At 44.8% G+C, this 19,474-nt stretch overlaps 1 protein-coding gene across 2 annotated transcripts in view; it reads left to right on the top strand.

Moving 5' to 3' along the window:
- The window catches only part of NR2F6 (nuclear receptor subfamily 2 group F member 6), an 80,484-nt gene that overhangs the window by 29,771 nt on the left and 31,239 nt on the right, over positions 1 to 19,474 (top strand). Inside the window, exon 2 of one of the 2 annotated variants that reach the window (XM_077253474.1) lies at positions 12,340 to 12,461. In XM_077253474.1, coding sequence (XP_077109589.1) covers positions 12,340 to 12,461 — 122 coding nt within the window. The remainder of the gene's footprint in view (positions 1 to 12,339; positions 12,462 to 19,474) is intronic. The other variant, XM_077253479.1, reaches the window with a different exon arrangement.

The raw sequence follows: 19,474 nt of genomic DNA, 5'->3' as shown, positions 1-19,474 counted from the left end.
ATACTATATCCGCAGTAGACAGTAGTACACCACATAAAGAGACACCGCTATTACGTAGATCCCAGCGTAGTACCCAGGGTCAATTACCGGCCAGGTATGCGGATTACCAACTATAAGACTATAGTCATTGTTATCGTTCTGTAACGTTTAAGCCCAGTACGTACAGAGACTTACCTGTATGAACTTCTTGCATATTCTTGAACTTTTTATCAGCCCGGACACACTAAATCAAAGCTCCGGAAAGACTGCTTTGTGAACTTTGCTTCCTAGTACCTTCAAGGATAGAACTGTATTAATGGACGCTATTTGAAGTGACTTTTTACAGAATTCCATTTTTTTTTGTTTCTTTGAGTGGTTTTTGTAACTTTTCATTTTTAAGACTCTGTACGTATGAATTATTTCAAAATGTTATCATCCCACAGTCCCGGAGTACTTAACTAAGGGGGAATGTGGCGCCCCTAGGGGTATTTGCCACAAAAATAGTTATTGACACCAAATACAAATATTAAAATAGCAAGACTGCACTACCATCTCCGGCCAGAAGGGGGAGCTCCAGAGACTCCCCTTGATCTATTCTGGTCTGAGAAAAGGACTGGCAGTTGGGTTTAAGAGCTGAAAGTGAGAGGTCGTATAACTGAACTAACAGCCCTATGACGGATTATAGGCCCGTAATACCCATAGTAGGAAAAGAGGAATAGAGAAAAAGGACATTGTGAGAACCGGGTAGCAATAACCTCTACCCAGAATAGGCGTAGAGACGGAAACCGGATCCGTGGCTATATTCATTACATATAATACAGCAACCGGAAGGAAGTGAGGTGATATCCGCTTCACCAGGGTAAGATGCAACAACAGACACAGAGTTCAGCGGTACTCCCAGAAGGGGTAAGCCGACAAAAAGGGACTCGGGTTGTCCGTCGAACCAGAGCACAGAAGAGACACACTGGGTCGGCAGCCAGTTCACAAACAGCAGCAGGGCCATACAGAAACTGCGCATAATAAGAGGTGGAAATCCTGACAGGGTCAAAGTGATTCAGAGTTCTTATACAGACTCTGGTGACAGTATTGGTTGCAAATCCCTCTTTGTTGAAGTAAACTGGTTAAACGTTTCAGCGCCTCAGTCTTTCATTTGGACAATAGCCATCGATCCAGGATCGGGGTCATCACAGCTGAGAGGACCTGCTGCTGATCAAGTAAGTGTCTGTTCCTTCATGATATCCCGTACATTGTGCATCGCCTGAGGCCACAGCACCGGGTCAAGCCACTAGTGACATCCCCCTCAAGAGACGGACCTCATTGATCTGGTGCTGGGTACCTCGGTCTCCCGGGCGTCACACAGTCATGTCCTGACTAGACTTGTGTGGCCTCGCTCAACACAAGCGAATTGAGTGAGGCTGGGCACGTCTAGTCAGAATGTGTCTGGAGGTATGCTGATCGCTCCTGGCACTGCAATGTCTTCACAGCATGCAGTATACGTACTGTAAAGATACAAAAGTCTGTAGTCACCTATTGACTTCTGGACAGCCCCTTTAAGAAAACTGGGCAGCCACACACTGATGTTACTAAATGTAACTTAACAAAGTTGTTCCTAATGGCAGCATAAAGGAACCAGTTTTCAAGCAAAAGTCAGATCTGGACTCCCATGTTGTCTAATCCTAGCACTCTGGGCAGGATTCCCAACCCTCCATTGCCCCTTTTACTGTGAAATTTTGAGATCTCGCGCTATGAACTAAAGGTACCTTCACACTAAACGATATCGCTAGCGATCCGTGACGTTGCAGCGTCCTGGCTAGCGATATCGTTGAGTTTGACAGGCAGCAGCGATCAGGATCCTGCTGTGATATCGCTGGTCGTTTTGGAAAGTTCAGAACTTTATTTGGTCGTCAGATCGCCGTGTATTGTTGTGTTTGACAGCAAAAGCAACAATGCCAGCGATGTTTTACAATGGTAACCAGGGTAAATATCGGGTTACTAAGCGCAGGGCCGCGCTTAGTAACCCGATGTTTACCCTGGTTACCATCGTAAAAGTAAAAAAAACAAACAGTACATACTCACCTTCTGCTGTCTGTCACACGTCCCTCGCCGTCCGCTTCCTGCACTGACTGAGTGCCGGCCGTAAAGTAAAAGTACAGCACAGCGGTGACATCACCGCTCTGCTGTTAGGGCCGGCACTCACAGTCAGTGCAGGAAGCGGACGCCGGGGGACACGAATGTGAGTATGTACTGTTTGTTTTTTTACATTTTACACTGGTAACCAGGGTAAACATCGGGTTACTAAGCGCGGCCCTGCGCTTAGCAACCCGATGTTTACCCGGGGACCTCGGCATCGTTGGTCGCTGGAGAGCGGTCTGTGTGACAGCTCTCCAGCGACCAAACAGCGACGCTGCAGCGATCGGCATCGTCTGTATCGCTGCAGCGTCGCTTAAGGTACCTTCACACTAAGCGACGCTGCAGCGATACAGACAACGATGCCGATCGCTGCAGCGTCGCTGTTTGGTCGCTGGAGAGCTGTCACACAGACCGCTCTCCAGCGACCAACGATGCCAAAGTCCCCGGGTAACCAGGGTAAACATCGGGTTGCTAAGCGCAGGGCCGCGCTTAGTAACCCGATGTTTACCCTGGTTACCAGTGTAAAATAATAAACACTACATACTCACCTTCGCGTCCCCCGGTGTCCGCTTCCCTGCACTGTGTGAGCGCCGGCAGTACAGAGCACAGCGGTGACGTCATGGACGGACATCAGAGGGTGAGTATGTACTGTTTGGTTTTTTTACTTTTACGATGGTAACCAGGGTAAACATCGGGTTACTAAGCGCGGCCCTGCGCTTAGTAACCCGATATTTACCCTGGTTACCATTGTAAAACATCGCTGGCATCGTTGCTTTTGCTGTCAAACACAACGATACACGCCGATCTGACGACCAAATAAAGTTCTGGACTTTCAGCAACGACCAGCGATATCACAGCAGGATCCTGATCACTGCTGCCTGTCAAACTCAACGATATCGCTAGCCAGGACGCTGCAACGTCACGGATCGCTAGCGATATCGTTTAGTGTGAAGGTACCTTTAGTGTGAAGGTACCTTTACTGATCAATAACATTAGAACGGTTGCTGATCGGTATCTACAGTACTAAGTAAATGATGTTTCACAGTGAAGGGGTTGTGGGATTTCACTGCAGAGATCCCACTAGCCAGTTCAGACGCGCCTTTTGCTAGAAAGTCGGACCCTTTAGCTGATCATTTTTGGAAATACATTTTGTAACTTTATCTGTCTGTGGCTACCCACTGTTTTGGGGTTTTTTTGCCTATAAAATGGTCAGCCACAGACAGATGATGGATACTCTTTAAATCAATCATGTCTCATTCTGGCTTTAAAGGGAACCTACCACCCCGTTTTTTAAAAATGAGATAAAAATAGTGTGAAATAGGGGCAGAGCTGGGCTTTACATTAGGGCCTTTTCGGTGCCTTTACACCCCCGTTAGGCTGCCCAAATACCTTTGTGAAGTGGCCGTTTTCTGCTGTCACTCAAGTGGGTCAGGTCGGATGGGCGTGGTCACAGCGCTGTTTGTCCCCCAGGATCCTGCTCATCATTACGTTGGTGGCGTAGTGGTGTGCGCATGTCCAAAGAAGATCCACTGCCCAGGAGATGAATAACGGCGCGGTCTTCGCTATTCAGCTGTTTACCGGTGGGCGCGGCCATCTTTCCTGTGGCCGCGCCTGCGCAGATGGAGCGCTCTGCTGCCCGGGACTTCAGGAAAATGGCCGCCGCGATCTCCATCTGCGCACGCGCGGAATCCCGCGGCCATTTTCCTGAAGTCCCGGGCAGCAGAGCGCTCCATCTGCGCAGGCGCGGCCACAGGAAAGATGGCCGCGCCCACCGGTAAACGGCTGAATAGCGAAGACCGCACCGTTATTCATCTCCTGGGCAGTGGATCTTCTTTGGACATGCGCACACCACTACGCCACCAACGTAATGATGAGCAGGATCCTGGGGGACAAACAGCGCTGTGACCACGCCCATCCGACCTGACCCACTTGAGTGACAGCAGAAAACGGCCACTTCACAAAGGTATTTGGGCAGCCTAACGGGGGTGTAAAGGCACCGAAAAGGCCCTAATGTAAAGCCCAGCTCTGCCCCTATTTCACACTATTTTTATCTAATTTTTAAAAAACGGGGTGGTAGGTTCCCTTTAAAAAAAGTTTTTATTTCAATGCACGCTCTATAAGGACTTACCAGGGTCATGAAGGCGATGTTATAGCGATACAGAGTCATGGTGTATTGGCGCTTGGCAAGCCCATTCTTCTTTGACTGACATTTGCCTGAGCATTTAAGTGCTAGTTGTGCCTTAGATATCAGTAGTGGAGAAATGGGAGTGCTAAGAGGCAGGACACACTGACCTTGCCCTTCTTTCTCCAGAAGTTGGCTATCCGTAGTGGAGAAATGGAAGTGCTAATCGGCAAGGCACTGTGACCTTGCACTTTCACCAGATTTGGATATCAGTAGTGGAGAAATGGGAGTGCTAATCGGCAGGGCACTGTGACCGTTCCCTTCTTTCACCAGAAGTTGGATATCAGTAGTAGAGAAATGGGAGTGGTAAGCGGCAGGGCACTGTGACCGTGCCCTTCTTTCACCAGAAGTTGGATATCAGTAGTAGAGAAATGGGAGTGCTAATCGGCAGGGCACTGTGACCGTTCCCTTCTTTCACCAGAAGTTGGATATCAGTAGTAGAGAAATGGGAGTGGTAAGCGGCAGGGCACTGTGACCGTGCCCTTCTTTCACCAGAAGTTGGCTATCCGTAGTGGAGAAATGGGAGTGCTAAGAGGCAGGGCACTGTGACCTTGCCCTTTTTTCACCAGAAGTTGGACATTGGTAGTGAAGAAATGGGAGTGCTAATCGGCAGGGCACTGTGACCGTGCCCTTCTTTCACCAGAAGTTGGCTATCCATAGTGGAGAAATGGGAGTGCTAAGAGGCAGGGCACTGTGACCGTGCCCTTCTTTCACCAGAAGTTGGCTATCCGTAGTGGAGAAATGGGAGTGCTAAGAGGCAGGGCACTGTGACCGTGCACTTCTTTCACCAGAAGTTGGCTATTCATAGTGGAGAAATGGGAGTGCTAAGAGGCAGGGCACTGTGACCTTGCACTTCTTTCACCAGAAGTTGGCTATCCGTAGTGGAGAAATGGGAGTGCTAAGAGGCAGGGCACTGTGACCGTGCACTTCTTTCACCAGAAGTTGGCTATTCATAGTGGAGAAATGGGAGTGCTAAGAGGCAGGGCACTGTGACCGTGCCCTTCTTTCACCAGAAGTTGGCTATCCGTAGTGGAGAAATGGGAGTGCTAAGAGGCAGGGCACTGTGACCGTGCACTTCTTTCACCAGAAGTTGGCTATTCATAGTGGAGAAATGGGAGTGCTAAGAGGCAGGGCACTGTGACCTTGCACTTCTTTCACCAGAAGTTGGCTATCCGTAGTGGAGAAATGGGAGTGCCAAGAGGCAGGGCACTGTGACCGTGCACTTCCTTCACCAGAAGTTGGCTATCCGTAGTGGAGAAATGGGAGTGCTAAGAGGCAGGGCACTGTGACCTTGCCCTTTTTTCACCAGAAGTTGGATATTGGTAGTGAAGAAATGGGAGTGCTAATAGGCAGGGCACTGTGACCTTGCCCTTTCACCAGTTTGATTCAACGTGTCGATGTGAGAAATCCTCGGTGACCTCTCCTGTCATGGAAGAAACCCCTCACCTCTGTTATTAGCATTAGGCCTGAACATTAACCTCTGATGGAATTTTTGTAGGTGACTGACCTCAAACCTTGAAAGCAATGAAGAATTTGTCTGCTTGTAATCTACTTTTACATTATATAGAGGTGAAAGGAAATGTCCATTATTATGTACAGCATTGTACATTCTATAATGTCACATCCGTAATATGGCACCCTGAGATTTGTGGAGCCACACCATACCTGTTTTGTGTTGCACTCATACAGAGGTATGAAGAGATTATTTTTCCATCAGATGCTGTAAGGCAAAACTATTTTCTTCCAGAGTCCATGTTTCTAATGTACTATATTGCAATAATACAGCAAGTTTAGATGGCACCATGCTACTGCAGGTACTCTGTTTCTGTAAAAATGAACTGTCCTGCCATGTTCTGTGTATCTGAACATAGAGGTTTCAGACAATAAAAAGAGAAGACCATGTTAATACATAGTTACATAGTTACATAGTTATTAAGGTTGAAGGAAGACTGTAAGTCCATCTAGTTCAACCCATAGCCTAACCTAACATGCCCTAACATGTTGATCCAGGGGAAGGCAAAAAAAACCCATGTGGCAAAGAGTAACTCCACCATGGGGAAAAAAATTCCTTCCCGACTCCACATTCGGCAATCAGACTAGTTCCCTGGATCAACGCCTTATCAAGGAATCTAGTGTATATACCCTGTAACATTATACTTTTCCAGAAAGGTATCCAGTCCCCTCTTAAATTTAATTAATGAATCACTCATTACAACATCATACGGCAGAGAGTTCCATAGTCTCACTGCTCTTACAGTAAAGAATCCGCGTCTGTTATTATGCTTAAACCTTCTTTCCTCCAGACGTAGAGGATGCCCCCTTGTCCCTGTCTCAGGTCTATGATTAAAAAGATCATCAGAAAGGTCTTTGTACTGTCCCCTCATATATTTATACATTAACATAAGATCACCCCTTAGTCTTCGTTTTTCCAAACTAAATAGCCCCAAGTGTAATAACCTATCTTGGTATTGCAGACCCCTCAGTCCTCTAATAACCTTGGTCGCTCTTCTCTGCACCCGCTCCAGTTCAGCTATGTCTTTCTTATACACCGGAGACCAGAACTGTGCACAGTATTCTAAGTGTGGTCGAACTAGTGACTTGTATAGAGGTAAAATTATGTTCTCCTCATGAGCATCTATGCCTCTTTTAATACATCCCATTATTTTATTTGCCTTTGTAGCAGCTGCCTGACACTGGCCACTGAATATGAGTTTGTCATCCACCCATACACCCAGGTCTTTTTCATTGACGGTTTTGCCCAGAGTTTTAGAATTAAGCACATAGTTATACATCTTATTACTTCTACCCAAGTGCATGACCTTACATTTATCCCCATTAAAGCTCATTTGCCATTTATCAGCCCAAGCTTCTAGTTTACATAAATCATCCTGTAATATAAAATTGTCCTCCCCTGTATTGATTACCCTGCAGAGTTTAGTGTCATCTGCAAATATTGAAATTCTACTCTGAATGCCCCCTACAAGGTCATTAATAAATATGTTAAAAAGAAGAGGGCCCAATACTGACCCCTGTGGTACCCCACTGCTAACCGTGACCCAGTCCGAGTGTGCTCCATTAATAACCACCCTTTGTTTCCTATCCCTGAGCCAGCTCTCAACCCACTTACACATATTTTCCCCTATCCCCATTACTCTCATTTTATGTAACAACCTTTTGTGTGGCACCGTATCAAAAGCTTTGGAAAAGTCCATATATACTATTATACTACTATAATACCTTCCAGGAAAAATAGGATTGGGTATTCTGAAAGCCAACATGCCTTATAATTTTTCAGCCAAGAGCTGAATTATCCCGAGTCTCCAGCCAGTTAAATAACGGCCTTAAAGTCTTCCAGCTATAGCAGCCTGTTAAGAAGTTAGAAACATTTAGGTGGTAAAAATACTTTTTCTTTTCATTCCTGTCATTGCATTAATTCCTGAAAATTACCTGAAGAGTTAATAAACTACATGAAAGCAGTTTTGAATACACTGAGGGGTGCTATTTTTAAAATGGTATCACATTTGGGGGTTTCCAATTTATGGGGCCCTCAGTCATTTAAACTCTGGATAGGTCCCTAAATAAGGAAGTTTTGTAAATTTTCTTGATTAAAAAAGAAAAATTATAGCTACATTTCTAAACCCTTTTAAAATTCTAACAAAATAAAACAACATTTTCCAAATGGTGCTGTTGTAAAGCAGACATGTGGGAAATGTTACTTACTAATGTTTTTGTGTGGTATGCCTATCTGGATTAAAGAGATAATCATTCAAAGTTTAATAATTTGTAAAAAAAAAAATGTTCTAACATTTCTGATGTTTTGTGTTTATAAAAATATCAACCTAAAGGTACCGTCACACTCAGCAACTTTGCAAAGAGAACGACAACGATCTGTGACGTTGCAGCGTCCTGGATAGCGATCTCGTTGTGTTTGAAACGCAGCAGCGATCTGGATCCCGCTGTGCCATCGCTGGTCGGAGCTAGAAGTCCAGAACTTTATTTCATCGCCAGGTCGGCGTGCATCGTCATGTTTGACATCAAAAGCAACGACGATAACAATGGATGTAATGGAGCTAACAACCAGCGAGAACGAGAAGTGAGTCGCCGTTGCGTCACAGGATCGCTCCTGCATCGTTCTGGAGCTGCTGTGTTTGACGTCTCTACAGCGACCTAAACAGTGATGCTCCAGCAATCTAGTTTAGGTCGGCTCGTTGTCTATATCGCCGCAGCGTCGCTGAGTGTGACGGTACCGTAAGTTTACTATTATCATCAGTATAATGTGTCACTAAAAACAATCTCCAAATGATAGGAATGATTTTGGAGGGGATTTGCTATACATACTGTAGTAATCATTCTCCCATTGTAAGGTCATTGCTATCATGCAAGGGAGCAGTATCTTTCACAAAATACCCCTTTGTCCAGAGTTATCTGTGCAATCTCTGTGTAGGCCTGGCCTCCCTAAAGGTACCTTCACACTAAACAACTTTACAACGAGAACGACAACGATCCGTGACATTGCAGCCTCCTGGATAGCGATCTCGTTGTGTTTGACACGCAGCAGCGATCTGGATCCCGCTGTGCCATCGCTGGTCGGAGCTAGAAGTCCAGAACTTTATTTGGTCGTTAGGTCGGCGTGTATCGTCGTGTTTGACAGCAAAAGCAACGACGCCAGCAATGTTTTACATGGAGCTAACGACCTGTGAGAACGATAAGTGAGTCACTGCTACGTCACAGGATCGCTCCTGCATCGTTGTGGAGCTGCTGTGTTTGGCGTCTCTACAGCTATGTAAACAGCGACGCTGCAGTGATCGGCTCGCTGTCTATATCGCTGCAGCGTTGCTGAGTGTGACGGTACCTTAAGAGCAGTAGTATTAAGGTACCTTCACACGAAACGACATTATAACGATATCGCTAGCAATCCGTGACGTTGCAGCGTCCTCGCTAGCGATATCGTTTCGTTTGACACGCAGCAGCGATCAGGATCCTGCTGTGATGTCGCTGGTCGCTGAATAAAGTCCAGAACTTTATTTGGTCGTCCGATCGCTGTGTATCGTTGTGTTTGAAAGCAAAAGCAACGATACCAGCGATATTTTACACTGGTAACCAGGGTAAACATCGGGTTACTAAGCGCAGGGCCGCGCTTAGTTACCCGATGTTTACCCTGGTTACTAGCGTAAAATGTAAAAAAAACAAACAGCACATACTCACATTGCGTCCCCTGCAGTCTGCTTCCTCCTCTGACTCAGCGCCGCAAAGTGAAAGTGAAAGCAGCACAGCGGTGACGTCACCGCTCTGCTCTCACTGTACGGCGCTCAGTCAGTCAGGAAGTGGACGCAGGGGGACGTGAATGTAAGTATGTGCTGTTTGTTTTTTTTAGATTTTACGCTGGTAACCAGGGTAAACATCGGGTTACTAAGCGCGGCCCTGCGCTTAGTTACCCGATGTTTACCCTGGTTACCAGGGGACCTCGGCATAGTTGATCGCTGGAGAGCGGTCTGTGTGACAGCTCTCCAGCGACCAAACAGCGACGCTGCAGCGATCGGCATCGTTGTCGCTATCGCTGCAGCGTCGCTTCGTGTGAAGGTACCTTAACTCTTGACCTTTTCAGTGTTTATTTAAGAAGTAACACACACCTCTGCACTTCTTCCCTTCCACCAGTCTATTTACCTTTACCCACATGGAAGAATGGATTAACCCCATCTTGCACCTCATAAGCAATGCTGATGCTAAATATCACCATATCCAATGTGAGTGGTGAGAAGGTAGAGTTAGAATGTGTAATCACTATGGTCTAATAAACCTTTCCTCTTCTTACAGTGGTTTAAATAAAAAAGCTGTTAGTAATTGTATTTGTTTACTATACAAGAAATCAAAATGACAAAAACTGGTATTTGATTTAATTCTGATTTTCTCACCAGACCAGATAACTCAACGTGGCCAAAGAATAGTGTTCATTTATTTTTTTCTGTCTTATGTAAAAGCCCAGTCCCCCTCAACGATTCTCTGCCAGATTTAACGTCATTGCACTAGCCTCTTAAGTCTCATATTTACTATTTTTCTTTCTTCTCCTGAGGTCATGTTTTAATCCACTTGACAAGGGTACCTTGGACCTTTATTTTATTCACTGAGATAGTCTTATTATCTTGTTTGGGTGATGCTAAAGGTACCTTCACACGAAACGACATTATAACGATATCGCTAGCAATCCGTGACGTTGCAGCGTCCTCGCTAGCGATATCGTTTCGTTTGACACGCAGCAGCGATCAGGATCCTGCTGTGATGTCGCTGGTCGCTGAATAAAGTCCAGAACTTTATTTGGTCGTCCGATCGCTGTGTATCGTTGTGTTTGAAAGCAAAAGCAACGATACCAGCGATATTTTACACTGGTAACCAGGGTAAACATCGGGTTACTAAGCGCAGGGCCGCGCTTAGTTACCCGATGTTTACCCTGGTTACTAGCGTAAAATGTAAAAAAAACAAACAGCACATACTCACATTGCGTCCCCTGCAGTCTGCTTCCTCCTCTGACTCAGCGCCGCAAAGTGAAAGTGAAAGCAGCACAGCGGTGACGTCACCGCTCTGCTCTCACTGTACGGCGCTCAGTCAGTCAGGAAGTGGACGCAGGGGGACGTGAATGTAAGTATGTGCTGTTTGTTTTTTTTAGATTTTACGCTGGTAACCAGGGTAAACATCGGGTTACTAAGCGCGGCCCTGCGCTTAGTTACCCGATGTTTACCCTGGTTACCAGGGGACCTCGGCATAGTTGATCGCTGGAGAGCGGTCTGTGTGACAGCTCTCCAGCGACCAAACAGCGACGCTGCAGCGATCGACATCGTTGTCGCTATCGCTGCAGCGTCGCTTCGTGTGAAGGTACCTTAATGGTTGCCATACACTAGTCTGCTAGAGGTTTCAGATGGCCACTTTCTGCATTATGGTTGGTCTGTGAAACCTGTACTAGACAGCAGCATCATAAACGAATCATTCACCATTGGGAGGGTCTTCTCTGACTTACTCTGTGGCCTCAAGTCTTCTTATAGGGGGCACATCTTTTTCTCATAAATGACTTTCCAACATTGCATATATTTGTGAACATGTGCATGTGATGTCCATTTAACTTAACTTAGCAATTAAAATAAGGGATTTGTATATTATGGTTATTCTTCAAGGCCCATGTACACTGCGAGATTATTGTGAATGAGTGTTCTTAGAAGGCTGAAGATCATCCCACGATTGATCAAACGCTCATTCATTGGGTGAAATTATCTTTTGGTTTGTACAAAAGATCATCGTTCTCGGCAGCACCATTGGCCTGTGGAAACGGGATTTGTGCTGCCGAGAACAATGGCAGTCTATGTGCACTGAGCGGTCTATTACAGATCACTCAGTGCATATTTGAAATGCAGTGTTCCTCTGTAAACGGACTATTAAATGACCGTTGTATATTTACAGATCTGCAGCAGTCAGCTGGTGTAAGCGGAATTTCACTGCATGTGAATCCACCGTTGAGACAAACGTTTCTAATCTGGTGTAACTCCACATTCAGACTCCTCCATGGTTCTGATGCATCAGGTTCTATGGTGTGCTGTTTATTTGGTTTAGTATCACATGGTTGCAATGTAGGCGGTTAAACACCAGTTAAATATGTCCATCTGAATGTGGCTTTAGTACAGTATGTTGTTTTAAGCGCTTCCATTAAGTACTTGGAATCGTATTACAAGAGGTTAAATAATGACTTCTCTTGAATGCGGAGTTTTGTGTGGGTGAGCTCCTGTGCTTATGTGCCAGGGATGTCTGACCCAGTGTACAGTGGGAATATTTTTATGCAAGCATTACAGTATGAAATTTTAATAAGCCACAAAGTAATTTATTTATCACTCGACAGCTGTGAGAAATCTTCATATTGAACATGCATGCGGCAGTATTTTTCTCTTATGATTAGGCTTGTTGATTGTGTTGGATCTACATTGGGTTTTGTACGTCAGTGGTCTATTATTCCAACTGCTTCCTATACTTTTTTTTTTTCTTTTAACCCGTTTTCTATTTGTCTGTAGGTCAAATCGTGACTGTCAAATAGACCAACATCACCGTAACCAATGTCAGTACTGCCGACTAAAGAAATGCTTCCGCGTGGGCATGAGGAAGGAAGGTACTGTATTTGCAGCCTTCACTCAAGGTTATTTATCCCACATTTTACTCTTATTAGCTTTTATTTTTGTACCAGTCATCGATGCTTTAAATTCATTGTTCATACACTGGTCACAGTACATCATATGTAACATATATGCTGCACTATCTAGTCATGACATTCTTTGTTGCATTGCTTGATAATCAACATTGGTGGAGGCCATATTCCTGAAATCCTTGCATTGTGGGAAAACATTACCTGGCTTCACTGAGTTTTTAAATTATGATCTTATACAGTATATACATTGATCACCTATAACAAGTGATGAGCGAAAATACTCGTTGCTCTGGTTTTCCCGAGCACGCTCGGGTGTCCTCCGAGTATTTGTTAGTGTTCAGAGATTAAGTTTTCATTGCCTTAGCGGAATGATTTACAGCTATTAGCCAGCCTGAGTACATGTGGGGGTTGTCTGGTTGCTAGGGAATCCCCACATGTATTCAAGCTGGCTCATTCAGCTGCGACGATGAAAACTTAATCTCCGAACACTAAGGCTAGGGTCACATTGCGTTTATGGCTGAGCGATAACGGACAGCGTTGCACGGGGAAATTAACGCCGTGCAACGCGTCCGTTAGCGCTCCCATTGCTGGCAATGTTAAAGCGCCTTGCTAGCGCGTGTCATTTTCGGCACGCGCTAGCGATGTGCCGGTGTTTTGTAGCGCGCCTCGGACGCTGCTTGCAGCGTCCGCGCCGTGCCCGAGGTCCGTTCCCCGCTCTCGCAGATCGGGGATCTGCGCTAGCGGGGACGTTTAACGCGACCCCGAAAAAGACATTGCGTCAGCGCAATCCGCTAGCGCTTAGCGCTAAACGGATTGCCCTAACACAATGTGACCCTAGCCTAACAAATACTTGGAGACCACCCGACCAACGAGTATATTCGCTCATCACTACCTATAACATTTAACGTCACTGACAAAGGGAAGGGACTAGCAATGGTAATCTTGCTATAACAACTATCAGGAGGTTACATATATTTTTCCATAGACTTTCAGACAGAAAGTAACAAGCCCACCAGTCACTCTCCTTGCTACTGCTTCACTCTTTGTTGAAATGCTACAACATTGATATCATGTCTACAGCATGCAGAAGCGCTGCAGCTATTCACTGCTGTCTACATTGATTGGCTGTGCAGTGACATGTGCGTAGTGCTGATGTCAATGCTGCAGACTGTCAGCAAAGACTGGAGCAGTAGTGGAGAGCCAGCCCTGAACCTGTGGGGGACTATTATTGATGTTTATAGATAGATTTTTTTTTTTTGTCTACAAGCCCTTGAGCAAATAAAAATCACAGACAACCCATTCACAACCTTTGACGTATTTGTACATCAAAAGTCGTGTCCTTGCCTTTGGTGCTCACACGCCGAGCTCACTCATCTTTCCCATCACATGATAGCTGATTTAATCATCAGACATCATGTACCTTAACAGCCATGGGTGGAGTGTGGCACAGATCTACAGCTGTAGATATTAACCTGTTTAAATGCAGCTGTCAATCTCTGATGGCACTGGCAGATGCGTGCGTCATTCCACTCACACATTGTTGTGCCTGTGATGTGATTGTGAAGGCACCTATGGGTTGCCATGACAGCCGGGTGTCTGCTGATGACCATTAGGGTTCAGACTTCTGGGACCTACAGCGATTGGCAGAATGGAGAACTTTTATTCCCCTTAAAATGTAGCTGCTGTGCTTTCCTTTTTCTGGAAACCCCATATAGAGTAAATGTAACTGAGATGGGACATCCTACCTGCCCCTTCATTTTGTAACTAGGATAAAAGTGCCCCGACGGGGATAAAAATTCCCTATTCTGCCAATCGTTGCGTATCCTGGTGGTTGGGAGTGTGAGATGCAAACTAATCGGAACCTATGCTGACCCCTGCATAGTGCCAAAGGTGGGATCATTAACCCCTTTACCCCCAAGGGTGGTTTGCATGTTAATGACCGGGCCAATTTTTACAATTCTGACCACTGCCCCTTTATGAGGTAATAACTCTGGAACGCTGCCATGGATCCTGATGTTTCTGACATTGTTTTCTCGTGACATATTGTACTTCATTATAGTGGTAAAATGTCCTTGATATGACTTGGGTTTATTTGTGGGGGGAAAAAAGAACAGAGATTTGGCAAAAATTTAGAAAATTTCACAATTTTCCAGCTTTGAACTTTCACGCCCTTAAATCACAGATATGTCACACAAAATACTTAATAAGTAACATTTCCCATATGCATACTTTCCAGCAGCACAATTTTGGAACCAAAACTTGTTTTTGTTAGGAAGTTATAAGAATTAAAAGTTGATTTCTCAGTTTTACAACACCATTTTTTGGGGGGGCACATCCTCACATTTGAACTCACTTTGAGGGGTCTATATGATAGAAAATACAAAAATGACACCATTCTAAAAACAGCAACCCGCAAGGTGCTCAAAACCGCATTCGAGAAGTTTATTAACCCTTCTGGTGCTTCACAGGAATTTTTGTAATGTTTAAAAAAAAAAAATTAACATTTTAACTTTTTTTCGCATAAAAACTACTTTCCCAAGGGTAACAGGAGAAATGTATAATTTAGAGCCATGAAAATAAAAAAAATCATATTTTTTCTACAAAAATGATCTTTCTTGCCCCGAATTTTTGTATTTTCCCAATGGTAACAGGAGAAATTGGACATCAAAAGTTGTTGTGCAATTTGTCCTGAGTGCGCTGATACCCCATATGTGGGGGGGAACCACTGTTTGGGTGCATGGCAGAGCTCGGAAGAAAAGGAGCGCTGTTTAACTTTTTCAATGCAAAATTGGCTGGAATTGAGATTGGACACTGTCGCGTTTGGAGAGCCCCTGCTGTGCCAAAACAGTGGAAATCCCGCACAAGTGACCCCATTTTGAAAACTAGACCCCCCCCAGGAACTTATCTAGATGTGTGGTGAGCACTTTTAACCCCCAAGTTCTTCACAGAAGTTTATAATGTAGAGCCGTGAAAATAATAAAATCACATTTTCCTCACAAAATTATTTTAGCTCCAAATTTTGGAAACAAGATTAATTGCATCATACAGTTTGTTGAGCAATTTCTCCTGAGCATGCCGATACCCCATATGTAGGGGAATACTACTTTTGAGGCACAGTGTAAAGCTCAGTAGGGAAGAGGCGCCATATTGGAGTTGAGATTTTGCTGGAACGGTTTGAGGGTGCCATGTCACATTGGCAGAGCCCCTGAGGTGCCAGAACAGAAACCCTATTTTTATAAGAACTCTTTTAACAAACTACACTCCCCAATTAATTCATCTAGTGGTGCAGTGATCATATTAACACCACATGTGCCTCACAGAATTTTATACCACTGAGCGGTGAAGAAAGAATAAGTTACATTTCTACCACTAAAATGTTTTTTTAGCCCCAAGTTTTTAATTTTTCTAAAGGCTAATAGTACATTTTTTTTCTTTACCACAAACTGAGGTCCATTTTTTCCTGAGTGTGCCAATACCCTACATGTAAATCAGGAAATATTTTTCAGGCACAGTGCAAAGCTCAGAAGGCAAGGAGCGCCAGATTTCACGGTTATGGTTTGTAGGTGCCATGACCCACTGCAAGAGCCCCTGATGTGCCAAAACAGTAGACCCCCCTCCCCCCCATAAGTGACCCCATTTTACAAACTACACATCTCAATGAATTCATCTAGGGTTGCAGTGATCATATTTACACCATGGGTATGTCACAGAATGTTATACCATTGGGCAGTGAAGACAAAATAACTACATTTTTACCACCAAAACTTTGTTTTAGCCAAAGATTTTTCATTTTCACACAAGAAGTGGGTAAAAATGGCACCAAAATGTATCCCACAATTTCTACTGAAAGTGGCAATACCCCATATGTGGCTGTACAGTACTACTTAGGCTAAGTTCACATTAGCGTATTTGTGCACAGCGTATCTCCTGCATGCCAAATCCGCACCCAAACTGATGCAAACGCATGTCCCTGCGTAAACAATGTTAAAGATAGGTACGTAAGACGCATGCGGATCTATGTGGATCTGTAAGCAGACATACGCTGCTCACAGGTACGCTAATGTGAACCCGTCCTTAGCTATATGGAGAGACTCGGGAGGAATGAAGCGTTTTTTGTCTCCAGGAGTGCAGATTTTCCCTGAACAGTTTGCGGACTCCATATACAGTGCCCCTAACTGCTATAAGAGCAGAATTCCCCCTCAATTGACCCCATTTGGGGAACTATACCCCTTGGGGAATTTATCTACAGGTGTAATGACGATTTTGACTTCATGGGTATTTTCCAGAAACAAGCCACAATGAATGTTGCCGAGTGATAATTGCAAACTGCCGCTGTAGTGACCAGTACGCTGTAGTGACCAGTACGCTGTAGTGACCAGTACGCTGTAGTGACCAGTACGTTGCAGTTACCAGTACGTTATGCCCAGCTCATGCTTCTGTAGACACGCACCTGTAAGTTAGGCGGGCTCTCATTGCTTCAGAAATGCCAAACGTGAACGCAATAAGAGGTTTAGGTACACTGGGGCTTAGAAGGGAGGGGGCATTTGAATTTGGGAGTGTAGAATTTGCTGAATTTTTTTGGGTGGGTGTGGAGCCATTTCTCTTTTCCAGAGCTTTTGTGCTACCAGTAACGTGGAAACCCCCTATATTTCCGTTAACAGATGACAGACCTCAGTGGGGACTTGCTTTTTGGTTTTCATCTAAATCTCCGAGTGACGTGACAGATCAAACCCCCGAGGGATCCATTCTCTATATTGAGGCAGCAGAGTTACTCTGGGCTCCGTCTGGCCTCTGTTCAGCAGTGTCCTTCTCTTCAGAAGTTCACAAAACTGTGGCCGAAGGCACTTTTATATAATCCTAAATAGACGGACAGCCGGATCACAAGTCAGTTGGCGTCTACAGTGCCTCCACTAGAGGTGCCGTCTGAATAAGGCCTCTTTCACACTTGCGTTAGTACTGGTCCTTCGCTATGCGTTGGGCCGGCGCACGTTGTGAAAATGTGGCACGACATGGGCAGCAGATGCAGTTTTTCAACGCATCCGCTGCCCAGTCTAAAGTCCGGGGAGGAGGGGGCGAAGTTTCGTCCGCGCATGCGCAGTAGAAAATGACGGACGCGACGTACGAAAAAACGTTCACTTGAACGTTTTTTTTGCTACAACCGTCCGCCAAATAGCGACGGATCCAGTGCACGACGGACGCGACGTGTGGCCATACGTCGCAATCCGTCGGCAATACAAGGCTATGGGAAAAAAAAAAACTCATCCTCCGGGCACATTTGCAGGATCCGCTTTTTCCCAAAACGACGGATTGCGACATACGTCACACGACGCAAGTGTGAAAGAGGCCTAACGTATTTCAGAGATTTACGCTGAAACCCCGGTGCATGCGCTCAGCGCAGGATAAATGTGCGCCGAGCCTTACTGTGTTCTTTCAGAGGCAGAATGAAGAAATAAACAGCAGGTGAAGAATTGGTTTTATTTTTTTTTTTTAACGCCGTTCCTCATGCGGTATAAGTGATTAGGCAACTTTATGCTTCAGGTCAGTGTAAGTGATTAGGCGACTTTATGCTTCAGGTCGGTGCGATTACAGCGATACCAGATTTAGGCCTCTTTCACACGTCCGTGTCTCCACTACGTGTGGTGACAGTTTTCACACGAACCGGAGACAAGTACACACGTAGACCCATTCAAGTGAATGCATCTGTGCACATGTCATTGTGTTTCCACGGGCAAAACACGCCGATATGTCCATTTTTTAATGTCCGTGATAGCGGGGATCTTGCAGGATCTCACCGCAGGTCAGCGCGGCTGGGAACGGAGCCTCACTGACTGGAGGTAACCCCTCCATATGCCATTCCATATGTGGTCAAATTCATAACGCAGTTTTATTCTTCAGGTCAGTACGATTACAGCGATACCTCATTTATATTGTTTTTTATGTTTTGGTGCATTTATACAATAAAAACTATTTTATACAAAAAATTATTATTTTTGCATTACTTTATTCTGATCGCTATAACTTTTTTTATTTTCCGCTGATGGAGCAGTATGTCTGCTTGTTTTTTGCAGGACAAGATGACGTTTTCAGCAGTACCATGTTTATTTATATCCGTCTTTTTGATCGCGTGTTATTCCACTTTTTGTTCGGCGATATGATGATAAAGCATTATTTTTTGCCTTGTTTTTATTTCTGGTGTTCACTAAAGGGGTTAACTAGTGGGACAGTTTTATACGTTGGGTAGTTGCAGACGCGGTGATGCTAAATATGTGCACTTTCATTGTGTATATATATATATATATATATATATATATATATATATATATATATATATATATATATATATATAAATTTTTTTTTTTTTTTTTTTTTTTTTCATTCAAATATTTTGAGAGAGAATATATATTGATTTTTTTTTAATTTTTTTATTATGATGCATCAGCATCTGCATGCTATGGAAACTGTCAGCGCTGCACTGACAGAGACTTGCTGATCATGCACTGCACATGATCAACAAGTTTCCTAGCTCTGGTGACCCGGATGTCGTCATGACGACATTAGGTCACTATGGAAATTATCAGGATGCCACATCACGCTACGGGGTCTCCAATCCAAAGGCAGGGGGGCTGCCGACCCCCTGTCGGCTTCCGGAATGCTGCGATCGTGTTCGATCGCAGCATTTCAGGGGTTAAAGTGCTGGGAGTCAGCTGTCAGAATCAGCTGACACCAGGTGGCGATCTCCCGTGCACCCCTCGTGTGCATGGGCAATGGTGTAATATTCCGTCCATGGTCAAATAGGCTGGATGGAATATTACGTCCGATGTCAGAAAAAGGTTAAGGCTATGTGCACACGCTGCGGACTGGTGTGCGGATTTTTCCGCATTGATTTTGATAAATCCACAGGGCAAAAACACTGGTTTTTCCTGCGGATTTATCGCGGATTTACTGCGGTTTTACAGCTGTGGTTTTCTATTATGGAGCAGGTGAAAAACCGCTGCGGAATCTGC

This window comes from Ranitomeya variabilis, chromosome 1 (assembly GCF_051348905.1).
Source record: "Ranitomeya variabilis isolate aRanVar5 chromosome 1, aRanVar5.hap1, whole genome shotgun sequence".
Lineage (NCBI taxonomy): Eukaryota > Metazoa > Chordata > Amphibia > Anura > Dendrobatidae > Ranitomeya > Ranitomeya variabilis.
This window is presented reverse-complemented; position numbering and strand designations above follow the sequence as displayed.